Source organism: Netta rufina, assembly GCF_964035555.1.
Source record: "Netta rufina genome assembly, chromosome: 28".
In the NCBI taxonomy this organism is placed as follows: Eukaryota; Metazoa; Chordata; class Aves; order Anseriformes; family Anatidae; genus Netta; species Netta rufina.
In genome coordinates this window covers 3,152,299-3,170,323 of record NC_140152.1, presented here as the reverse complement: position 1 = coordinate 3,170,323, position 18,025 = coordinate 3,152,299, and the positions used below count along the sequence as shown (strand labels likewise).

Here is an 18,025-nt window from a genome sequence, read left to right as displayed (position 1 = left end):
CTGGTTACTTAGCAAAAGACGGTAAAAATAGTGGAGTGGGAGAAGAATCAAAAGAGAAAGCAGGAACGTACCGATGCCACTGGATGCAGGTAATAGCCAAGACACCGGTTTGGCAATAATATTATTCAGGAAGCTCAGCCCACACAAAAATGGAGAATAAAAATACAGATGTGCGTCATGGAAAGCGAGCAGCCAGCCACCCTACAGCAGGCGCCCTGGCTGCTCTCCATTTTCCGAGCTGATAACACTGCATCGAATAAAACCTACCTGTACGTTGAGCAGGCTTTTAAAAATCAGAAGAGAAACATTGGTGATTTATAACTAACGAATTATCACAACTTGGCTCCCCAGTGCCCCGATAGAAGGCCTAAAGCAGCAAAAAATATCAAAATATTCCTTAACCTCCAGCAATTAACACACAAAGCCCCAGCCGCATTAAATTACTTTTACCTGTGCACTTCAGGAGACTAACCAAAGCACACGTAGAGCAATAAAAAAAGGTTAAACCAACAACATTCTGCATTTAACCCAAATATGCCTAAGCCAAAGAAAACATGCATCTTTCATCTCAAGTAGTGTACGTTCATTAAAATTAACCTCTGGAATGACACCCTTGCCATTGGATTCATCTACACAAAGACTAGATACAGTTTTTTTTACTTGGATTCTGTTTGCTCTGATGAAGCTCAGGATTAATGGACTGTCTTTCTTCCAAGGAGATTCTCACCCTGGACGCAGACACCAGGCTGAAGGAGCATCTGTTCTTTACGAGCTTCGAACTCAAAGGCAGCACAGGATTGAGAAGGACACAGCAACACAGCAAAGTCCCCTCGTCTCATGGGGGCTGCATCTGCAGCTTTGCTGGGGGCTGTGAAAAGCGGGACCCCTTCTTAATTTTGCTCTAAGGTTCAAAGCATTGCTTGGCAGGCACCTGCGCTAAATTGCCTTTCAACTTCAAGTTGAGATGAGGTAATTTAGCCACTTTGCAGGACTTTTTAAAGCTGTTTCACCCTCCCTCTGTACCTTTTCAAAACTATTCTATCCTTTTTCCTCACAGAAATGCATGAAATTAAATGTGTATCTTTTCTTCTTTCATTTTTCACTACCGTTATTAAAAGCCTTATGGCTTCTCAGGAAGCTATCGAGAGAGAAAAGGATTCTTTCCGTGCAGTTCTCAGCTATCCCACTTCCCCCAGCCCCTGTTTCTCATTTGGGCTACCTGCAGCCCTGCTACGACTTGGAAAGCAGCAATCACTGAGCGCGTTGAGTGGGAAGAAGTATTTATGGCCAGGCACTTTCAGGAAAACCCGATTCATTTAATGAAAAATAGTGCAGGAAAGAAAGGCTGGAAACGCAATTTGGCCAAAGAATGGCAGGCCCACAGCTGGCGCCCATGTTTCAAATTCCTGCCCAGGCAGAAGCTTCTCACCAGCACCTCCACAAACACATGCTTAAGGGATTTGTGCTGAGCACATTCTCAATCACTTTTCCTTAAGAAATGTTAAAAGCGCCTGTGTACTGCTACAAAGAGGAATGCAGAAGAGCACCCCACAGCATACATCGCCGGTGAGCTATGGAGATTGACCTCCTCTGCCTTTACGGATATGAAAAAGAGCTGAAGAGAGGCACAGCCCACTCCCTGATCCCGACCTGGCACCAAGGTGCTACGAGCACGCAGATGTCAATCCCTTCAAATCAAGCGGAGCAAATCCTGAGTCGGACAGGTCTCCAGGTCTCCAGTGCAGTCTCCAACACCACAGAACCACCGGCAGCCTGAAAGGCTCACAACAACGTGAAATACACACAGATCATCGTGGCACCACGTACTGAGCTAACTGGATGCTGCTCCTCACGCTGCTACTCAGAGAAACGACACCGTGGGCTGCAATCTCCAGCACGCCGCAACACCAGCAGCCTGCAGTAGCCAAGTTCCTTTCTTCATACACAAATCTAACATGATGTATGTTTATATTTCAATTTTAATTTAATTTTATTGCTTTCACAGTAGCAAGCATGAATAATTTACAAAGCCTTTTTCCTCTGGGGCTTCTCCCAGATCATGCAGTTATATTTCCTCAGCTGCTGCAGTTCTGTCACATTCATGCTCCCAGAATGGCCAGGGCAGGGTATTTTTCCATACCCTTCCCTCAGACACAGCAGCAAGACCCTGCTAACACAGCAGACACCATACAATTGCAAAAAGGAACGTGTATGTATGTATTAGGGGTGGGAGAGGGAGCAGGAAGGGAGACTGGAGAAGGACACTGCGGGGAAAAAAGGGTGAGAAGATTCCTTTGCAGCTAATTACCTGCTCTGCTGTATTAGAACAGGAAAAAAGAGCAAGCCTGTGTTTCCCTGTCAATGACAGCCATTCCCATCAACTGCCCGTTTTCAAATACACAGAATCATATTTGTTCGGAATGTTCCAAGTATGTGATTTGGCCATAAACACACAAGTTTTCTAAGACGTATTATGCCTACACCACCACCCCCATCTCTCTTTATCCCAATCTCCGGGGAACACAGCTTTCATATTCCATTTCTCTCCCCCCTCCCCTCAAATTCTTACACTTTACTACTCCAGCATTATTAAAATTCGCAGAAGCAACAATATAAAATGAACATGACTACACTTACACAACCACTAAGGAGAGATAAGAAACCTCGTTTTCTTTATGTGAGCGAAAACTGAACCACAAAGTCCCCATTCAGGTATTCCAGAAATTCCTACTACAGATTTCCTTCCTTTCTTTTGGCAGCATAACACGTACTGGTCGTAGACCTGTGAAAGATCTAGAAGTGATATGGTCACCCAAAGCACGGACCACGACTAAAAGGCAACATGAGGGATGTGCTTGTCATATCAAACTGGCAGGTGAGAAATGTAAGGAACTCTGAGATCTAATCAAACATCTTGGTGCCTCTTCTCTGCCTCTCCCCACCTGGTAACCAGACTGCCACACCGACCTGCTCAGGAACAGCATGGCTGGAGGAGTGACAGATCAAACAACAGAGTATTTGTCATCAAGGAGGATTCATCTCCAAGGACCAGCTGCAAGTTCTGAGGAAAGTGGCAGGGGACAGAAAACAGAACAGTGTTAGGGGCAGTTTCCCTCACTTCCCAGCTATTACCACTAAACTGAACCCCATCTGTTCTGTAACATAGAAAGAGTTAATGTAAAACAACCCTTCTCCTTATGTAGGAATAGTCACAAAAATGATCTACATAAATTGGCACATCTGGTTCTCATAGAAAAAAACCTCACATTTAGATGAAGTCAGGGCCTGTTGCAAGCACAGTTGTTTAAGACCCAGCTAGCCTCCCACTTTGCCTTAATGGAAGTTTGAACAGAAAAAAAACACCACAATGCACTCAAAGATAAGTTCTTTCAGCTATTATGCCGTCATTAAACGGAAAACCTAAATCTTTGCTTAACGTTTTTTCATCTGCTTCTTCCTAGTGATGAAGCCTAAAAGCAGGGAAAGAAAATGATGGTTATGTCCAAAAGGTCAGAAAATTCTTGCTGTATGTTACAGGAATACACACTGCTCACACAGAGAATGCTCCTAAACGTCTCCCTATGAATTGCCAGGACAAGACACAAAGCTTCAGCTTTTGGCAGAAAGACAAAATCCTCCCAGTACGATGCTTTTAAACAGCTATCCAACTGCTTATCCGAGTACAGATGTGTTCCTTGAGATCTAGTTAATACTCAGTCAGTATGAGAGAAAAAAATAGTCTGCGCTCTGGTTTATTTCCCTTCCCTTCAGCCCAAAGTCACATTTCCACTCAGCCCCTTAGCGAGCATTGCTCCCACAGACAACCAAGTTTTCAAAAGTGACAAAAAGCACACAAATTGCAGCTGGGTGCCTAAAAGATGAGCATCGGGCATTCTGCAAGTCACTGAGGAGTTAAACTTTGAAAAGAAGGAGAAAAACCTCAAATGCTTAGTTCGTGTGCTTAATGGTTGATAGTTGAAAGCTTGTGGGAAGGGAGATGAGTCTTGACCCCCTGTTTCTACTCTAATTACAAGCATTGCTGTAAGTCTCAACAACAAACCAGTTCATTAGGAAACCCACTGGAAACCCTCCACAGAGTTTCATAAACAAAACAATTAGGCAAAGACTTCCAAGGACTCCCCCTGGTCTCTGGCCGCAGGGCACGCTTTCTCCTCACTTGCTTCCTTCACTTGCTGCCATAATGTTCCGTGCAGATTTCTGTGGGCAGAAGAGCTGGGGAAATGGCAAGTGGTGGTAGCTGGGGAGGCAGTTTTACCCCACTCCTCTGCAACACTCAAAATGCAGTATAAAATGTTATGTGACATGCTTTATGTTAGGCAAATACAACAACACTCCATCCAACTCACAGGTTTCTGGAGTTACATGGAGACGTGTCAGCCTTTCTCCCCCAGGCTATCTCACCACTTCTGCCAGAATCACCTTTTTTTTTAAGCTCTTCTACTATTCTGTAGACTACACCTGTACAGTTGCCAGCTACTCCTGAATCTCTCTAAAAATGATGGAACATTTTCCTGGGAGATGGACGCAACCCCAGTGGGTGAGGGTCCTGCATTGTGTCTCTGATAAGGCTAAAAGGACCAAGAAAGAAATTCATCACTCTCAGCAACACTTCCAAAAAGGGACTCGGTGAAATACCAGCTCCTCTGTGTTTGGACAGACTTGCTCCAGTACAAGGAACAACCGACATAAGACCAAGTCATAACCACTGGATGAGAGCCTACAGTGAACACCATGTTGAGGTTATCTCGAGCTATTATTTCTTCCGCATCATAAGCTTTGTGGATGGTAAAAGAAGTCTACGACCGAGCACTTTTGCTGGCAGAAAGTATGTCGTATCAGTGGGTCAGCACCGTGCTCGTGCACTAAGGGAGCAGCTACCATGCACTGACATGGCTTAGCGAAGTTCTACAGCTCTGAAGTGACAGATGCACCAGACAATTCCTGCTAAGTCAGTGCAGTTAGCCTTTTATCCTCCTGTTGGATCAACTCTTTTTGTTCGTTTCACTTAAAAAGAAAGCCAAAAGCTGTGATGGTTTGTAGGCCTGTGATATGACAGATAAAGCAGTAAAATCCACCATTTTGTATACCTCGTATGGCTAGGAAAATCTACAGGCAGTTTGTAGAAACACGAATCATTTCGTTTGGTGGAATATCAAGTGTTGGTATCTAAAGCGACAACCCAAGATCTGCCTCCAGCACACTGGAATTATTTTCCTTGGTAACAACGAGTATTCCTCAGTGACATTTTTCAAACGGACAAGAAGCTGAGATTTGTTTGTTGCATCTCCAAATGATATAAATTAGAATCAAGGGAGGGCTGATGTATAAATAAAGGAGGCAGGAGGCTGTCTATCAATCCTAAAAGAAACAGCAATCGAGGCCCCTCTGAAAACTGCACAGCAAAAGAAGCACTTCTCTCTCTTTCTAGTAATAATCTGCATTCACCTGCATGCATTCTCGAAGCAGCTGGAGGGTTTGGTGGGTTACAGAGCAGAGGTGAGATCTGAATCCTGACGAGTGAGATTAGGAAGCGTCCTCAAAGACCCTGCAACAGAACCTGCTGACTGAACCTGCCAGTAGGGAACCGAGCTGCAAGAAAATCAGGAGCATGGCTGTCAGGAAAGACAAATAATTAAGCCAGGTGGAGTTTAAAAAATTAGAAGATGTTGTTCATAAGCAATCTACTACTCTAAGCACGCTAAAATAAAAAGTGGGCTTTATTTTTAAAAATGTTCTTTCTGCACAGAGCGAAGAGACAGAAGGTTAACAAATGTTGCCCTTGGAGGACAACAAAAAGAAAAGGTACCTGATGAGAAAGTGTGATGTGAATTCACAGCTACTTTACACTTTTACACTGCCTTCCCAAGTTCTAACATCATCATTTCTGCAACTCTGGAGCAGAATGCACTATTATTTATTCATTCATATGGCTAAGACTGCTCTTCTTCCTTTGTATCTAAGCCCCCATGTGTCACCCGTGAAGCGATTCAGTGGAGCAACACCAACAGCCCAGGAAAGCACAATGCTACAGCTGCTTTCAGAAGGGATTGTGATGGCCTCGCAGTCCTACTGTCCCCAAAGCCCGATGACCCCAAAGCCCCAGCTCTGACACATGAATGATTGGGGCTGGTAGCCTTTACCAGGGACTCCACGTGGCAGGGAAGCTGAGCAAATAAGCTGCAGGGAGCACATTCTTCACACAGCTATTTACTTGCAGCCACAAAGCACACTGCCACCTCTGTGCTATAAATCACGGGGTTAGTGAGGCAGTGAGAGGGGGGGAGACTGGCAGCCCAGCCACATCAGGACCTGACGGGCTGAGGGCAGTTCCCGGAGAGGCACCCCGAGCTGGCAAAGTCATTTCCAAGCAGCATTTGGGAAGCCAAGAACAGCATGCTTTACACCTTCCAGTAATTAAGCTACAAGTAAATCAGACTGAGCAATCTTGTAAAGCAGATCCCTACCAGTTCAACGCCTTAAGGGTGAGGACAAGGGGTGAGCAGAGCAGGGAAGATGCCTGAAGTCCTTTCTGCCCCCACTGCCTGCCCTGATGCATAAAATGTCCTATTAGGGGGAGTCAGGTCCTGAGCAGCTCCTGGTGACCTGGACTGGGCGCTGCAGTTGCTTGTGTACCCCTTCTTCCAGGGCTGGCCAGAAACTCAGCTGGTACCACCCAGCCCAAAGCCTGAAATCCCCAAAACCTCCAGATTTTGTGATTACAGACCAGTATTTGTTCTTCCTTCCTTAGAAAAATGCTGCCAAGCAACCTCCCAGTCAGTACTTCAGAAGGAGATCTCAGAAAAGAGCTGATAAAACGAAGCGCTGAGAAAACTTCAGAAAAATAACTGGCTCCTTCCCACCTTAACCTGAAAGGCACTGTAAAAATTCCTTTTTATTGCAAAGAATCAGTGTTTTTTGGAGAGTAAAGCATTAGGAATGTTTACAAATAACACCAGAAAATAACTACCAAAAAGGGGAAAGATTTTATACAAGAGCATTTTTTGAATCTGTCTTACAAAAGGGAACTACGAAAATGCTATTCCATATTAGATTTTTTTTTTTAATTTTTTTATTAGTATTCTATGCTTAAAAGGTCCAATTAGAATCAGTTAAGGCATACATACAAAGTAATGCAAAAATACAAGTTTTATTTCCCCTATTTCAGAGACCAATTTTATGGCACTACCAAGCAGTTTCTGCATAATTCTCAGGAATTTTATTTCTTGGGAAATAAAGGACATCTTTCAAGAGAAAACCTACTAGCATATGAATAGCGAGGAGAAGCAAGCTTCAATTTTGCAATGACAATTATATGCCAGGCAACTTTAAATCACAAACACTCCAAAAGTAAATTTGAGATCTGTTATTCCATTATTATTTTTAAAACGCACACCAAAAAATAAAAATAAAGCTCCGCCGCAGAAGCGACAGTTTGGAAACAACAAGCTATGCAAAAGGCCATAGTGTAAGCTCCAAAAGGCACCTCTCTTGGGGATGCCTTTATGTAGCAGTAAAATCCAAACAGAAGTCTTACTCGTCTTCGCCTTCTCGCCAGAGAAAGCAGTGAGCAGCAGAGGACTGAGCTGCGCTGGAGCGGAGGTCTCTCCTGGAATGCGCTGCAGGAGGAGATGACGGCTACTTATTTCAGGACACAAAGTGTAGGATTTGGGAAGGAGGGCAACTTGACCCCATTTTATACTGAGAGAGATAATTCCAGCACTATCTCTGGAGTAAATAAGAGATAAAATGAAGGTATGAAAATGTCAACCGATGGTAACACAGACGCTATCATCCAGGAGTGTCTGCTAGTAATATAAAGGGAAGAGCAAGAAATTGTTCCCCTCCCACCCACTTATTTCCAGTCCAGTTTGTAAAAAAAATAGAAAAGCCAACCTGGGAGACACACTTGAATTTCTTATAAAATTATATACTCTGAAAGTGGCTTTTCAAACCAGAGGAGACTTATAGGCCGCCTCGACTTCAAGAAGGACACTTTACTAAACCAGTTGACGTTGAAAGTGTTGGTTAGTCAAATACGCTGCTAAGACCACCCTCAGCCTATTGATGGTTGCATCCAGGAGTTTTCAGATACAAACTGAACCAAAAAACAATGCAGAAAGCAACTGCAGGCTCATATAGAGGGGAAAAAAAATGACAACAACAAAACCACACCACAAACACAAAGCACACTGAACAAACCCAAACCTAATGGTAGGGAATGAGAACGATCATTCACTGCCTTTCATTCATCAGCCCTTTTTCAACAAAAAAAATTAATGGTAGACAAACGACTGAAGAGCACCAACTACCGAGTACAAAGGAAAGTGTTTCTCTGTAATTTCCAGGCTCTGCCTGTGCAGGTAAACATTAACTACAGCATACGAAAATAAAACCATCCCCATTCAACTGCATTATTTAATTGATAATATGAAGGCCTAAAGCAGAGTATTCAGATTACAGCTGACCCCTGACATTGTGCCACTATCTGTAACTCCTTGAAAAACCCTTTAACTCCTTTTTCTGAATCTCTTCGTACCTCACCCATTACAACAGCCCGATGTTGATGTTAGCCAGATAGGGCCGTATCTTAAAAAGGACATCTCCTGCTAGAGTTTGATCTCCACATTTTAACAAAGAATGCTGAAATGAATTACCATTAAATATTTGGAGAGACCTAGTGATGACTGCACTCCAGGATGACCTACGGGAGCCCCAAGATTAACTGAAGGTCTCCCTCCCACCTGTAGAGTAGCTGACAGATGTAATATTTAGCTGCTGCTTTCTGCATGGATTAAGCGAAGCAGGAACTGTGGTTGGTCTTAAAGTCAGTCACCTTGACTGGAAAGAAGTCGGCTGCAACAGAAGGTTCCTTGAGGACTGGTGGGAGACATTTACAATGACAGTAAATGAGGTAACAGTTAAAGAGCTGTTAATTCTTATACTTCTGGGCACAATGTCCAGCTGCAGGCAAGATGTCTATTTCCCAGTGGTACAGCACCACGTAATTAGAGACCTGAGGTAAAGGAGAGTGTTATAGCCTTCCTCTGAATCGAAGCAGATTGACATTTTTTAAGAAGTGGAAGCAACCAGTCCTGAGGATTTAAATATATCATGAGCAGTGACAGGAATGTTGTCCACCACATACCAGCACTGAGGCTAGAGTAGCACTCACCACACAGATCAGCAAGTCAGACTTCAGAAGCAAACACCTGCTATAAATAAAAAGCTGAAACAAAACCAGGGCAAGCACAAGGAAAGAAACCTGAGAATTCGGCTGAACGCTTGTGGCAACCAATGTGCCAAAAGCCTTCAGTTCTCAGATTTCCCACCTGAGCTTGGGGCAGGCTAAACATAGAGGAGACACCTGATAGATGAAGACAGTAAATGGTAAGAGATCATTGTCAGAGATGGTTACAGCTTGCATCTAAACACGTGAAGCCCAGAAGGAACATCCCCATGACCATTGTAGGCAGATGAACACCCGTCCAATTCCTTTATGTCATCTTCTCCTGCACAGTTCTGAAAGGGACTCCACAACCTCCCCACTAGGTTCTGAACCAGACAGCTGATTTCTTCACCCAAGGGTTCTCCAAGCCAATTTCCAATGGCATTTTTAAGCATCTGTTGATCCTGGTTACGAGTTTACACAAATACAAGCACACCTACCAACTATCCGTTTCCTACACCACTCTGCAGCCATTTCGTTTTTTGCCAGTGCTGACGCTCGTTCTACAATTCGAGCAGAAATGGTGTCTAAGAAGCTGATCTTTAAACTTCGCTGCATTCGTCATGTATTTTTACAGCCTAGGCAGGTTCCATGGTGGTTAGCAGAACATTTCATCTGTTTGGCAGGCAATTAGCATGGTTCTATCTATGGTTTTTGGAGGTAAGCCATTACCTTCCTGTCTCTTACTCTATGCCATTGACATGTCTCACTCTATTCATAGCTCTGAAAAAAGCAGAATTCAAATTTAATCCCCAGGATAACGCCCAGGAGAACATTAAAACTGTCTAATTTTGAACCTTACCTTGTCACCAATCTCACAAGTACTGGCAGGACAAGGAGAGAAGAAGAATCACTTTACAGCCACCTGGTTTCACTGCAGTAACACTACGGACCTATGGAGCATCACCTACTCAAGAGTTTCTAAGAATGCTAAAAATGACCATATGACACGAAGAAAAACCTGCTCTGATGTAGGCAAATATAATCGATTTGTGCCTGACAGCACAGAAATCAATATAGCCATTTCTAAATTTAGCAAAGCTGCAGCAGTTAACCAAAAATTGCACTCCTGGATGTCTCTCTCCCTGAATTCTCTTCTTAAATGTGCAGGCAGGTGGGGTGTAGAGAGTCAGCTGATGTTCCATTAAAGTTCCTGTTTAACTTAAAATGGGATTTAAATAAACCTTTTGCCCTCACTGTGTAACAGCATTCATACCTCATCTGGAGCCTGATAGTAAGGTATCAAAGGGTTAATTAACATGTATGCAATGTGTGGTTTAGGTAATATTAAATGGAAATCTCTGAACAGACAAGTGTCAGCAAGTGCAATGGAAATAAATTGGGCATCTCCTTCCACACTTCAACTTTCTCTCCCTAGATTTGCTCAGAGCTCTCTATGCTGCTTGTTCAGTAATTTCACGCTACGCTGCTTAACAATGTAAGCATGGAGGCTCAATCTAAAACTGCACTTCCCAAATGTCACTTGTTTGTGAACACATGGCTGAATCCAAAATTGCTTTTAATATTAGAGTGGTGCCTGCTGGCACTGCTGTAGTTAAGGGTCTGTCAGAACTTCCCCGATAAACCCCATTTTCTGGGGTGTATAACCACGACCATTTGCTACAGACAAGCCTGGCAGACAAGGTCACAACAAACTAACTTTATTTATTTATTTACTTATTTATTTAACATTTCCAAACCAAGTTTGCTTGGCCATTTTTGACTGTAAGACACTTAATGCCAATTTGAGGCCTCTCACAGTTCTAGGTTTTTCTTAACATCTCCAGCTCCAGAACAAATTCAAACGGACAACTCCCAGTCCACCTCCACGTGGTCTCAGAGCCCACAGCTACTACCTCATAGTCTGCTTTAACACCTTGAAGGACTCCAAAAAGATTACAAACACCAACCCTGGATTCGCATCCTTGAACACTGGCAGGGGACAGCAGGGACAAGTACATGACTTTTAGGTATGAGGATTTTTCTGTTCTGAGAATCATTTCAGTTGCACTCTGAATCTTCTAGCAATTCAGAGGTATGACCTGGCTGGCACAGTGAATGTGGGCATTTTATACTTCATGGCACAGCCACTAGCATGCCTAACGTTAAATGCTTTTACACCACTGTGGTTTCAGAAATAAAATAATAAAATCTATTTGTTTATTTTAGAAAAGGAGAGTGCTCAGGTGCCTAACTTGTTGGCTAACAGCAGACTTCTTGAAACTGTGGGCTGAATATTACTGAAAAACTAAACAAGACAGACACTTCACCTGTCAGTAACCCAAAGGGCTAAACTTGCTTTCTGTGGATAAGCTTCTTGGACACTGAGCGCTGCGATGTTTGATAGTCAAGGACTGCCTGCCTGCAGTTGCTGAGGCAGGATATAAATACCAAGAGATGGAAAAAAGCAGAAAAAAAAGGCTCCTGTGGGGTAACAACCATCTTCCTTTCCTAGTTGCCTTAATGATGCTCACTAATTAAAAAGGAAAACTAGGAAGAAACAGCATGGCTTTTTTCATGATTCTACAAGATCCCTCACTGTCTGCAGTGCCAGAAACAGCACTAGCTTCGAGAAGCAGGAAGGAGTGACTGGCATTAATCACAAAGCAACCACTCAGGCTAATTAACACACAGCAATGATCACTTCTGAATATAATTATGCGTGCAAAGTTTCAGCTTGGGCCGAATGTGGCGGAAGGCATCACAGCACAAAGGTGAAGGGTTAAAGACAGCATTTTCAACGAGCCTAGGATCCCAAAGCGGAGAAGAGAGTGACTACATTCAGTAATCATCTACCTTTCTTAGAATATAAACCCTGGTAAAGGAAAAATGGGCATCATTACAGTGTTCCACAGATTGAGGCACAGACGCACTTGCAGCCCATTTTCAGTGGAGTTGGTTTTGCCCAGAACAAAGCATTAGGATGCATTATGAAACCTGCAGAGTCACGCCGAGTTGATAGAAGAAAAATAAGTGAAGGAGATGATATAAATGCTATTCTAGAGTGAAATCTAAGTCTGCCTTTCTGGAAAGGAACATCTGAGGCAATTTTACACTGCTACCCCATGGCAATCATTTATCCTTTCCCCAAAGACTGTGTGGAACTGATCCCTAATTTAAAAATTCACAGATTTTATTGAACCAGTTATGCTGCACTGCATCACATCTAATGTACCAAAGACATCAATGCATTAAAAACAACCCATTTAAGGCAGACTTTCAAAAAAAGAAAAACCATATTAATCAGTTTGAAATATATGCCCATAGCTGCTAATAATTCACATTTAAAAACCAGAGAAGGCAGTATGCATTCTTTCATGAAAAACTGCCAGTGCCCTCGGAACTGTCCAAAGTAACAAAAGCATACAAGAAATTTGCCCTCGTGAAATAGCCATACACAGCCATTCCAGCACGATTCTCCTCCTCAGACATGACTCAGCCCTTTTGTACCATGCTGATGGTAGAGAAATTCAAATATTTTCAGGAGGTTATTGCTATATTCCTATGAAAGTTTAAGATGTCTCCAGCTTATTCCTTCTCCTTCGGCATGTGCCTAATGAATTGTACTCAGTCATATCAGTCACCTTATTCAGTGTGAAATACAGTTGGGATAATTCAGAAAACTAATCCAAACTTATTAGTTTCCAAACAACCTCTCCACAAGGTGCATGTACATTCAGCAGTCAAGAAAGTCATTACTATGCCCTTAAAATGAGGTGAATTATTAACAAGAACAAAACAACAACATGGAACAATGAAAGAGTATATCCTCAAAACAACTTCAGTTTTGGTCAAAAGGACAAGTCCCCCACTCAATCATTTTTATTTCATGAGCTGGTGGTCATAAGTAATCCCTCATCCAAACAGACACCTACTTGGGTTGCCATTTTTCCGTAGTCGATCCACCGCAAAGTGGCAAAGTTGGTAGACTCGGCACAGTTGAAGCCATGATTGAAGCCAGCATGGTAACCGTAAGGGAAGGTAATCATGAACTCTCCAGCTTCCTGGGTGATCTAAAAAACAAAAAAGGAAGACATAGCCCACAGATCAGTTGAAATAGGAGTTTGAGAACAGAGTTAAATCTCTCTGGTTAAATCTCTCTCTCTCAACTGGAGGGGAGGCAGAAGAGTCACTGCCAACTCTTGGCTAAACCTGGAACAACTTCTTGTTAACAGCAGAAATACCAAAGTAATTCTACTCATGAAAAACGACAGTACAAAGGATGGAAGCCGTCACAAGACCTGAACTCTTTTGAGTCAAAGTTACAGAAAGGACCCAGCAGTTCAGAAGACCAGCACAATCTTTTGATGGTCATCACTTCAGCTTATGTTACATCCAAACCCATCTTCATACTCCTTGCTAGTTGAGACAAGGAAATTGGATTTCCCACCTAAACATCCACTCTGTGTTGCAGTGTCCTGCTGAAATACATGCTACTTTTCACTGTATTTATTTCCTCACTCGTATTTGTCATTCTTATTCCCATTTGTTCACCCATTAGTCAAACAACCTAAAAATTACAGCTCACCATTTGTCTACTCACATAAAATTAAAACAGTAAGCAAAAAGATTGAAAACTGCAGATTACAGCTGTAATCAGAAGCCGATCAATTCCCACCACTTTTAGAAAATCACCTTTTAAAAACCTACAAAGAGGAGACATCGGGGAAGATAGAAAGGTAATTAAACACAAGCACACATTTTAAGAACAACTGGCAGCAGCACAGCACGCTTTGAGCAATCCTCCCGGGCCAGCTCGCCAGCTTACCAAAGTGTATGATAGCATCTCCCTTCGATAGACAGAAAAGAGGCAAAATTTGTCCTTCCCCTGTCTTTCTAAACCAGAAGTGCTGACCAGGCTTTCATAACAGCCACATGACGCTGCTGGATTATTCCCAACAGCACAGCAATTCGGAGCCTACAGAGGTTTTGAAGAACTTAGACCTAAAAACACAAGGATCGGTCCACATAGAAAATGTGAGCAGAAGTTAAAATATTTACCCGCTACGCTGATCAAACACCTAAACCTGCTAATGCTATGAACGTTAGCAGCATAAAAAAAAATAAAAAATAGAAAAGAAAAGCTCATATGACAACACGAGAAGCTTCTGGATGAGAGGTGCCGAAGTCCGGTCTGCAGCCAGCTGCACGGCGCGTTCCCCATCCAGCCCCCTCCATAAATCAAAGCAGAGCGGTAGATTGCTAACTTCAGAAGACGGAAAGATTATGTTTCTGTCACGAAATCTACATCCTGGTGTCTTCATTTCAAGCCCGCAGTGTATGTCCTCCATGTCACTGCTGTCAACATTATCCCTACAATAAATTAGAAAGCACTCGAGATGATGGATAGGCCATGCAGAAAAGTAATAACTATTGAAAGAAAGCCAGCACAAACTGCCACTCATGGAGAAAGCCCTAAATTTACTGACTTCTGCAAGCTCTTGAAGAATAAATGGAGAAATCAATAGGAGATTACAGAAATACACATTTTTAATTATTAAAAAGCCCTAGTATTGATCTGCTTCTTTTTTTCCAGAAGTAAATACCATTATAGAGATTTATAAATGTGTGCTTATTCACTTCATTGAAGTCTGCCAAGAATTTAGATGAAGGGATCCTATCTCTGTTTCTAAAGAAAAATGGCACACATTCCCTGTCTCTGAATAATAGCGATCCTCCTTCAAAAGCTACTATTTCAGGACAGGGGTTATTCAGATACAGGCTGCTCTGCCTTAAGAGATCTCCTCCTCCTCTTCACATTTAAAAACAACCAGCGGCTGCCAGAGAGTTGAGAGAATCTATCACAAATACACATTTTCACCCCGCGCTCTGTAAATCAGGATTAGGAATTATGTTTCTTTAGGTAAAATGTTAATAATCCCCCTTCCTTTAAAATATAAAGCTTGGCTTTGACATGCACTAGCCTCTCCTATTTTTTGGGGGGAAAAAAGAAAGAAACAGATAAAAATCAGATTCTTGGCATTCAGGTAGCACACATTTAAAGGTTCTACATATAATCAGCATGAAGGAGACACCAGACGTGAATCTGTAAAAAACCTTCACGTCGCAAATCAAAAGATTCAGAGCAGGAAGCATAGCTAAGTGGGAGAAGGCTTTTTACCAAGCAACAAATTAGAAATTTCTTTATTTAAAGCACTTCACACCCCGTGCCTCAAACCATACAGAACAGTAAAGCTGACCTGGGATACGCTTGGAAGGAAAGCTTTCCTTTACTGACTTTTTTACGAACTCTTTTGCTCCTCTTGCATGGTTATTGATCAGAAACCACTTAACAATTATCAGTCAATGCCACTTTCCACAAAAACATGGAAAAGCAAACACAAAGATGTATCACTCCGGAGCAAACTCTGCCCACCTACAACATTTCAACTTTTGAAGTCTGACAAGAATTTCCTTCCTGTTCTGACCCCCCTGCAGGCACAAGAGCACCGCCCAAACACGCCACCCGAATGGCACGGCAGAAATTAATTCCCATTTCCTGTTCTCTTCCGTTCCACAGGATGGGATGCCAGCAGGGGGCTGCACCACAGACTTCACTTACAATACCTAGGTTGCACCAACAGGTACTTTTTAATCATTGTTATTTTCAACTTCTTTACATAAGCAGTGACCCCTTGTTAGGCTCTGTTCAATGTGTTCTGGCACCACTTATGAAGCTGTTTGAACCAGAAGCTGTAAGAAAAATACCATTAATAGCAGCAAGACACAGCATTCAACTGATACTGCAGCAGAAAAGCAGCAGAAATTCTTGAACTTCACCATTTAAGTGATGTTTAGGCCAATAAAGATAAGGTCAGACAAACTTTTCAGATCACACTGACTACAGGTTTTGTACTCTTTTGTTAGTATGGTTGGAATAGACATCTTTGAGCCTCCATCATCTCCATCGAGGGGCATCTATCCATTGAGATGCCACTCACATTCCAATCTGCCCAGCTACTTCCCTGAAATTTGTAGAATTAAAATCCTTACCAAAAAAAAAATCAACAATCAGATCCCACGATTAGATATTTTCATTATTATTTTCAACAGTATGTAGCAGATATCAATATTTTCACGCTTGGGATTTGGGTTTCACAGATAGAATTACAAGAAAAATGGTTTGTTGATCTGTAAGAACAATTTAATATCGACCATCGTGTGCAAACTAGGCCAAGTCTAGCCAGCCACTGATGTTGAACCGTAAGCACCACACATTGCTTCACGCAAGTCTCCCCTGCACTGACAGCAAGCTCATCTGACAAGCCAGATGATCACACTTCAAATTTCATTCATCACAGCCTTCCACCAGGAAAAATGAAACAGTCCCTGGAGCAGTAAATTGAATGAATTCATGGTTTTTATGCTATAAAAAAGCCAAGATCTTTTACCTCCATCTCAAAGAATCACTAGGCTCATCAAATAGGCGCCATACTTCGTCTCAGGTGGACTAACTCTAGCAAGATCATGCTTAAAACTGATCAGAGCTCAAGAGTTCTTACTTAGAAAAAGAAGGGCATAAAATATCTAGAATGCGGATGATGCGAGGGGGTTGAGGTTGATTCAGTTTGATTCTTAACCCACCAGAGTTAAGAATCACAGCGTCTCCAACTCAATTCCCTTTCCCACACCCAGACAGGATCATACCCTAACACATTGTCTTAACCTCCCTGGCAGGACAAGAGCTCCATGCGCTGGTAACATGCAGAAGCAGTAGCTGCTTGATTGATTCTGCACAGATATGAAATCCGTGGTAAGCATGCTTGGCTGAGGAGATTTACTTCTTGTCCAGAGACTTTGAGAATAAGCATATTAAAGCGATCATGCCAAATAAACATGACCCAGCATTTCAAATAAGACGACTTAAAAGATACATGGATCCTTACTGGCTCTGTGTGGACAGAAGGCTTGTACAACAGGGAACCAGTACGTCTAACTCCAGCTTTTGATTCATACTGGATCCAGGAGAAAAAAAATAAACTTGCGTTCAAGAATTAGTTGTGAGTTATGCAGCCTATTGATAAGCCATAGCACCTGAATTAGAGTTTAGCCCTGTCTACCTGGAGAAGCTCTGTAAATGATGAAGTTACAATCTTTAAGTTAGCTCTTGTGAAAGGTTTTATGAATAGGAGGTACTTCACAAAGCATGTCCTAGACAAACCACAAATCCTCATTTACAGGTATCCAGCTGGTTTAAACTGATATGACACATTTAGCATAATAATGCATTTAGAAATTAAGCAAATTGCTCCCCAGGGGCTTGCAATGAATTGTTTCCTTAAAAGAGGGGGGTTGTGGTTTGCACAACTCAGCAGCTTACCAGCATCTCCAAAGCATCTTTTTGGTACATACCCGGTCAAAAGGAATGCCGTACTTCTTCAAGATTGAGGGCGAAATGAGGGTCATCTTGTGACGGAGGAAAGCGTCGCATCCCTGAGAGCTTCCAGGAAAAAATCCTGTGGAGACATTACAAAGAGGACTATCAGTTCTGGAGTGTTATATCCAATCATTATTTAATCAGAGATAAGATGACAAAATGAAAACCTGCCTAAATACTTCAGATAGATAAAAACAATAGGCATACGACTAAAGATGTCAGTAGTTAGCACATGCCTCGCTGTTTAAAATACCACATAAATCTTGTGGGGAAAAAAAATCGCACGTTGATGCACATAAGTGTTAATCCCATTCAAGTTGAGAGTTAGGTTGTAAATCATACATATTTGGGCATAAGCAACTTGGCCAGAGTTTCAGCAAAATCCTAACAAATTAAGAAAC

General features: G+C 42.3%; 1 protein-coding gene across 3 annotated transcripts in view; it reads right to left on the bottom strand.

The window, feature by feature from the left end:
• The window catches only part of KDM4B (lysine demethylase 4B), a 91,093-nt gene that overhangs the window by 34,037 nt on the left and 39,031 nt on the right, over positions 1 to 18,025 (bottom strand). For all 3 annotated transcript variants that reach the window (XM_084302745.1, XM_084302746.1, XM_084302747.1), the window contains exons 7-8: positions 17,600 to 17,703; positions 13,123 to 13,260 (exon numbers count right to left, since the gene is read on the bottom strand). In XM_084302745.1, coding sequence (XP_084158871.1) covers positions 13,123 to 13,260; positions 17,600 to 17,703 — 242 coding nt within the window. The remainder of the gene's footprint in view (positions 1 to 13,122; positions 13,261 to 17,599; positions 17,704 to 18,025) is intronic.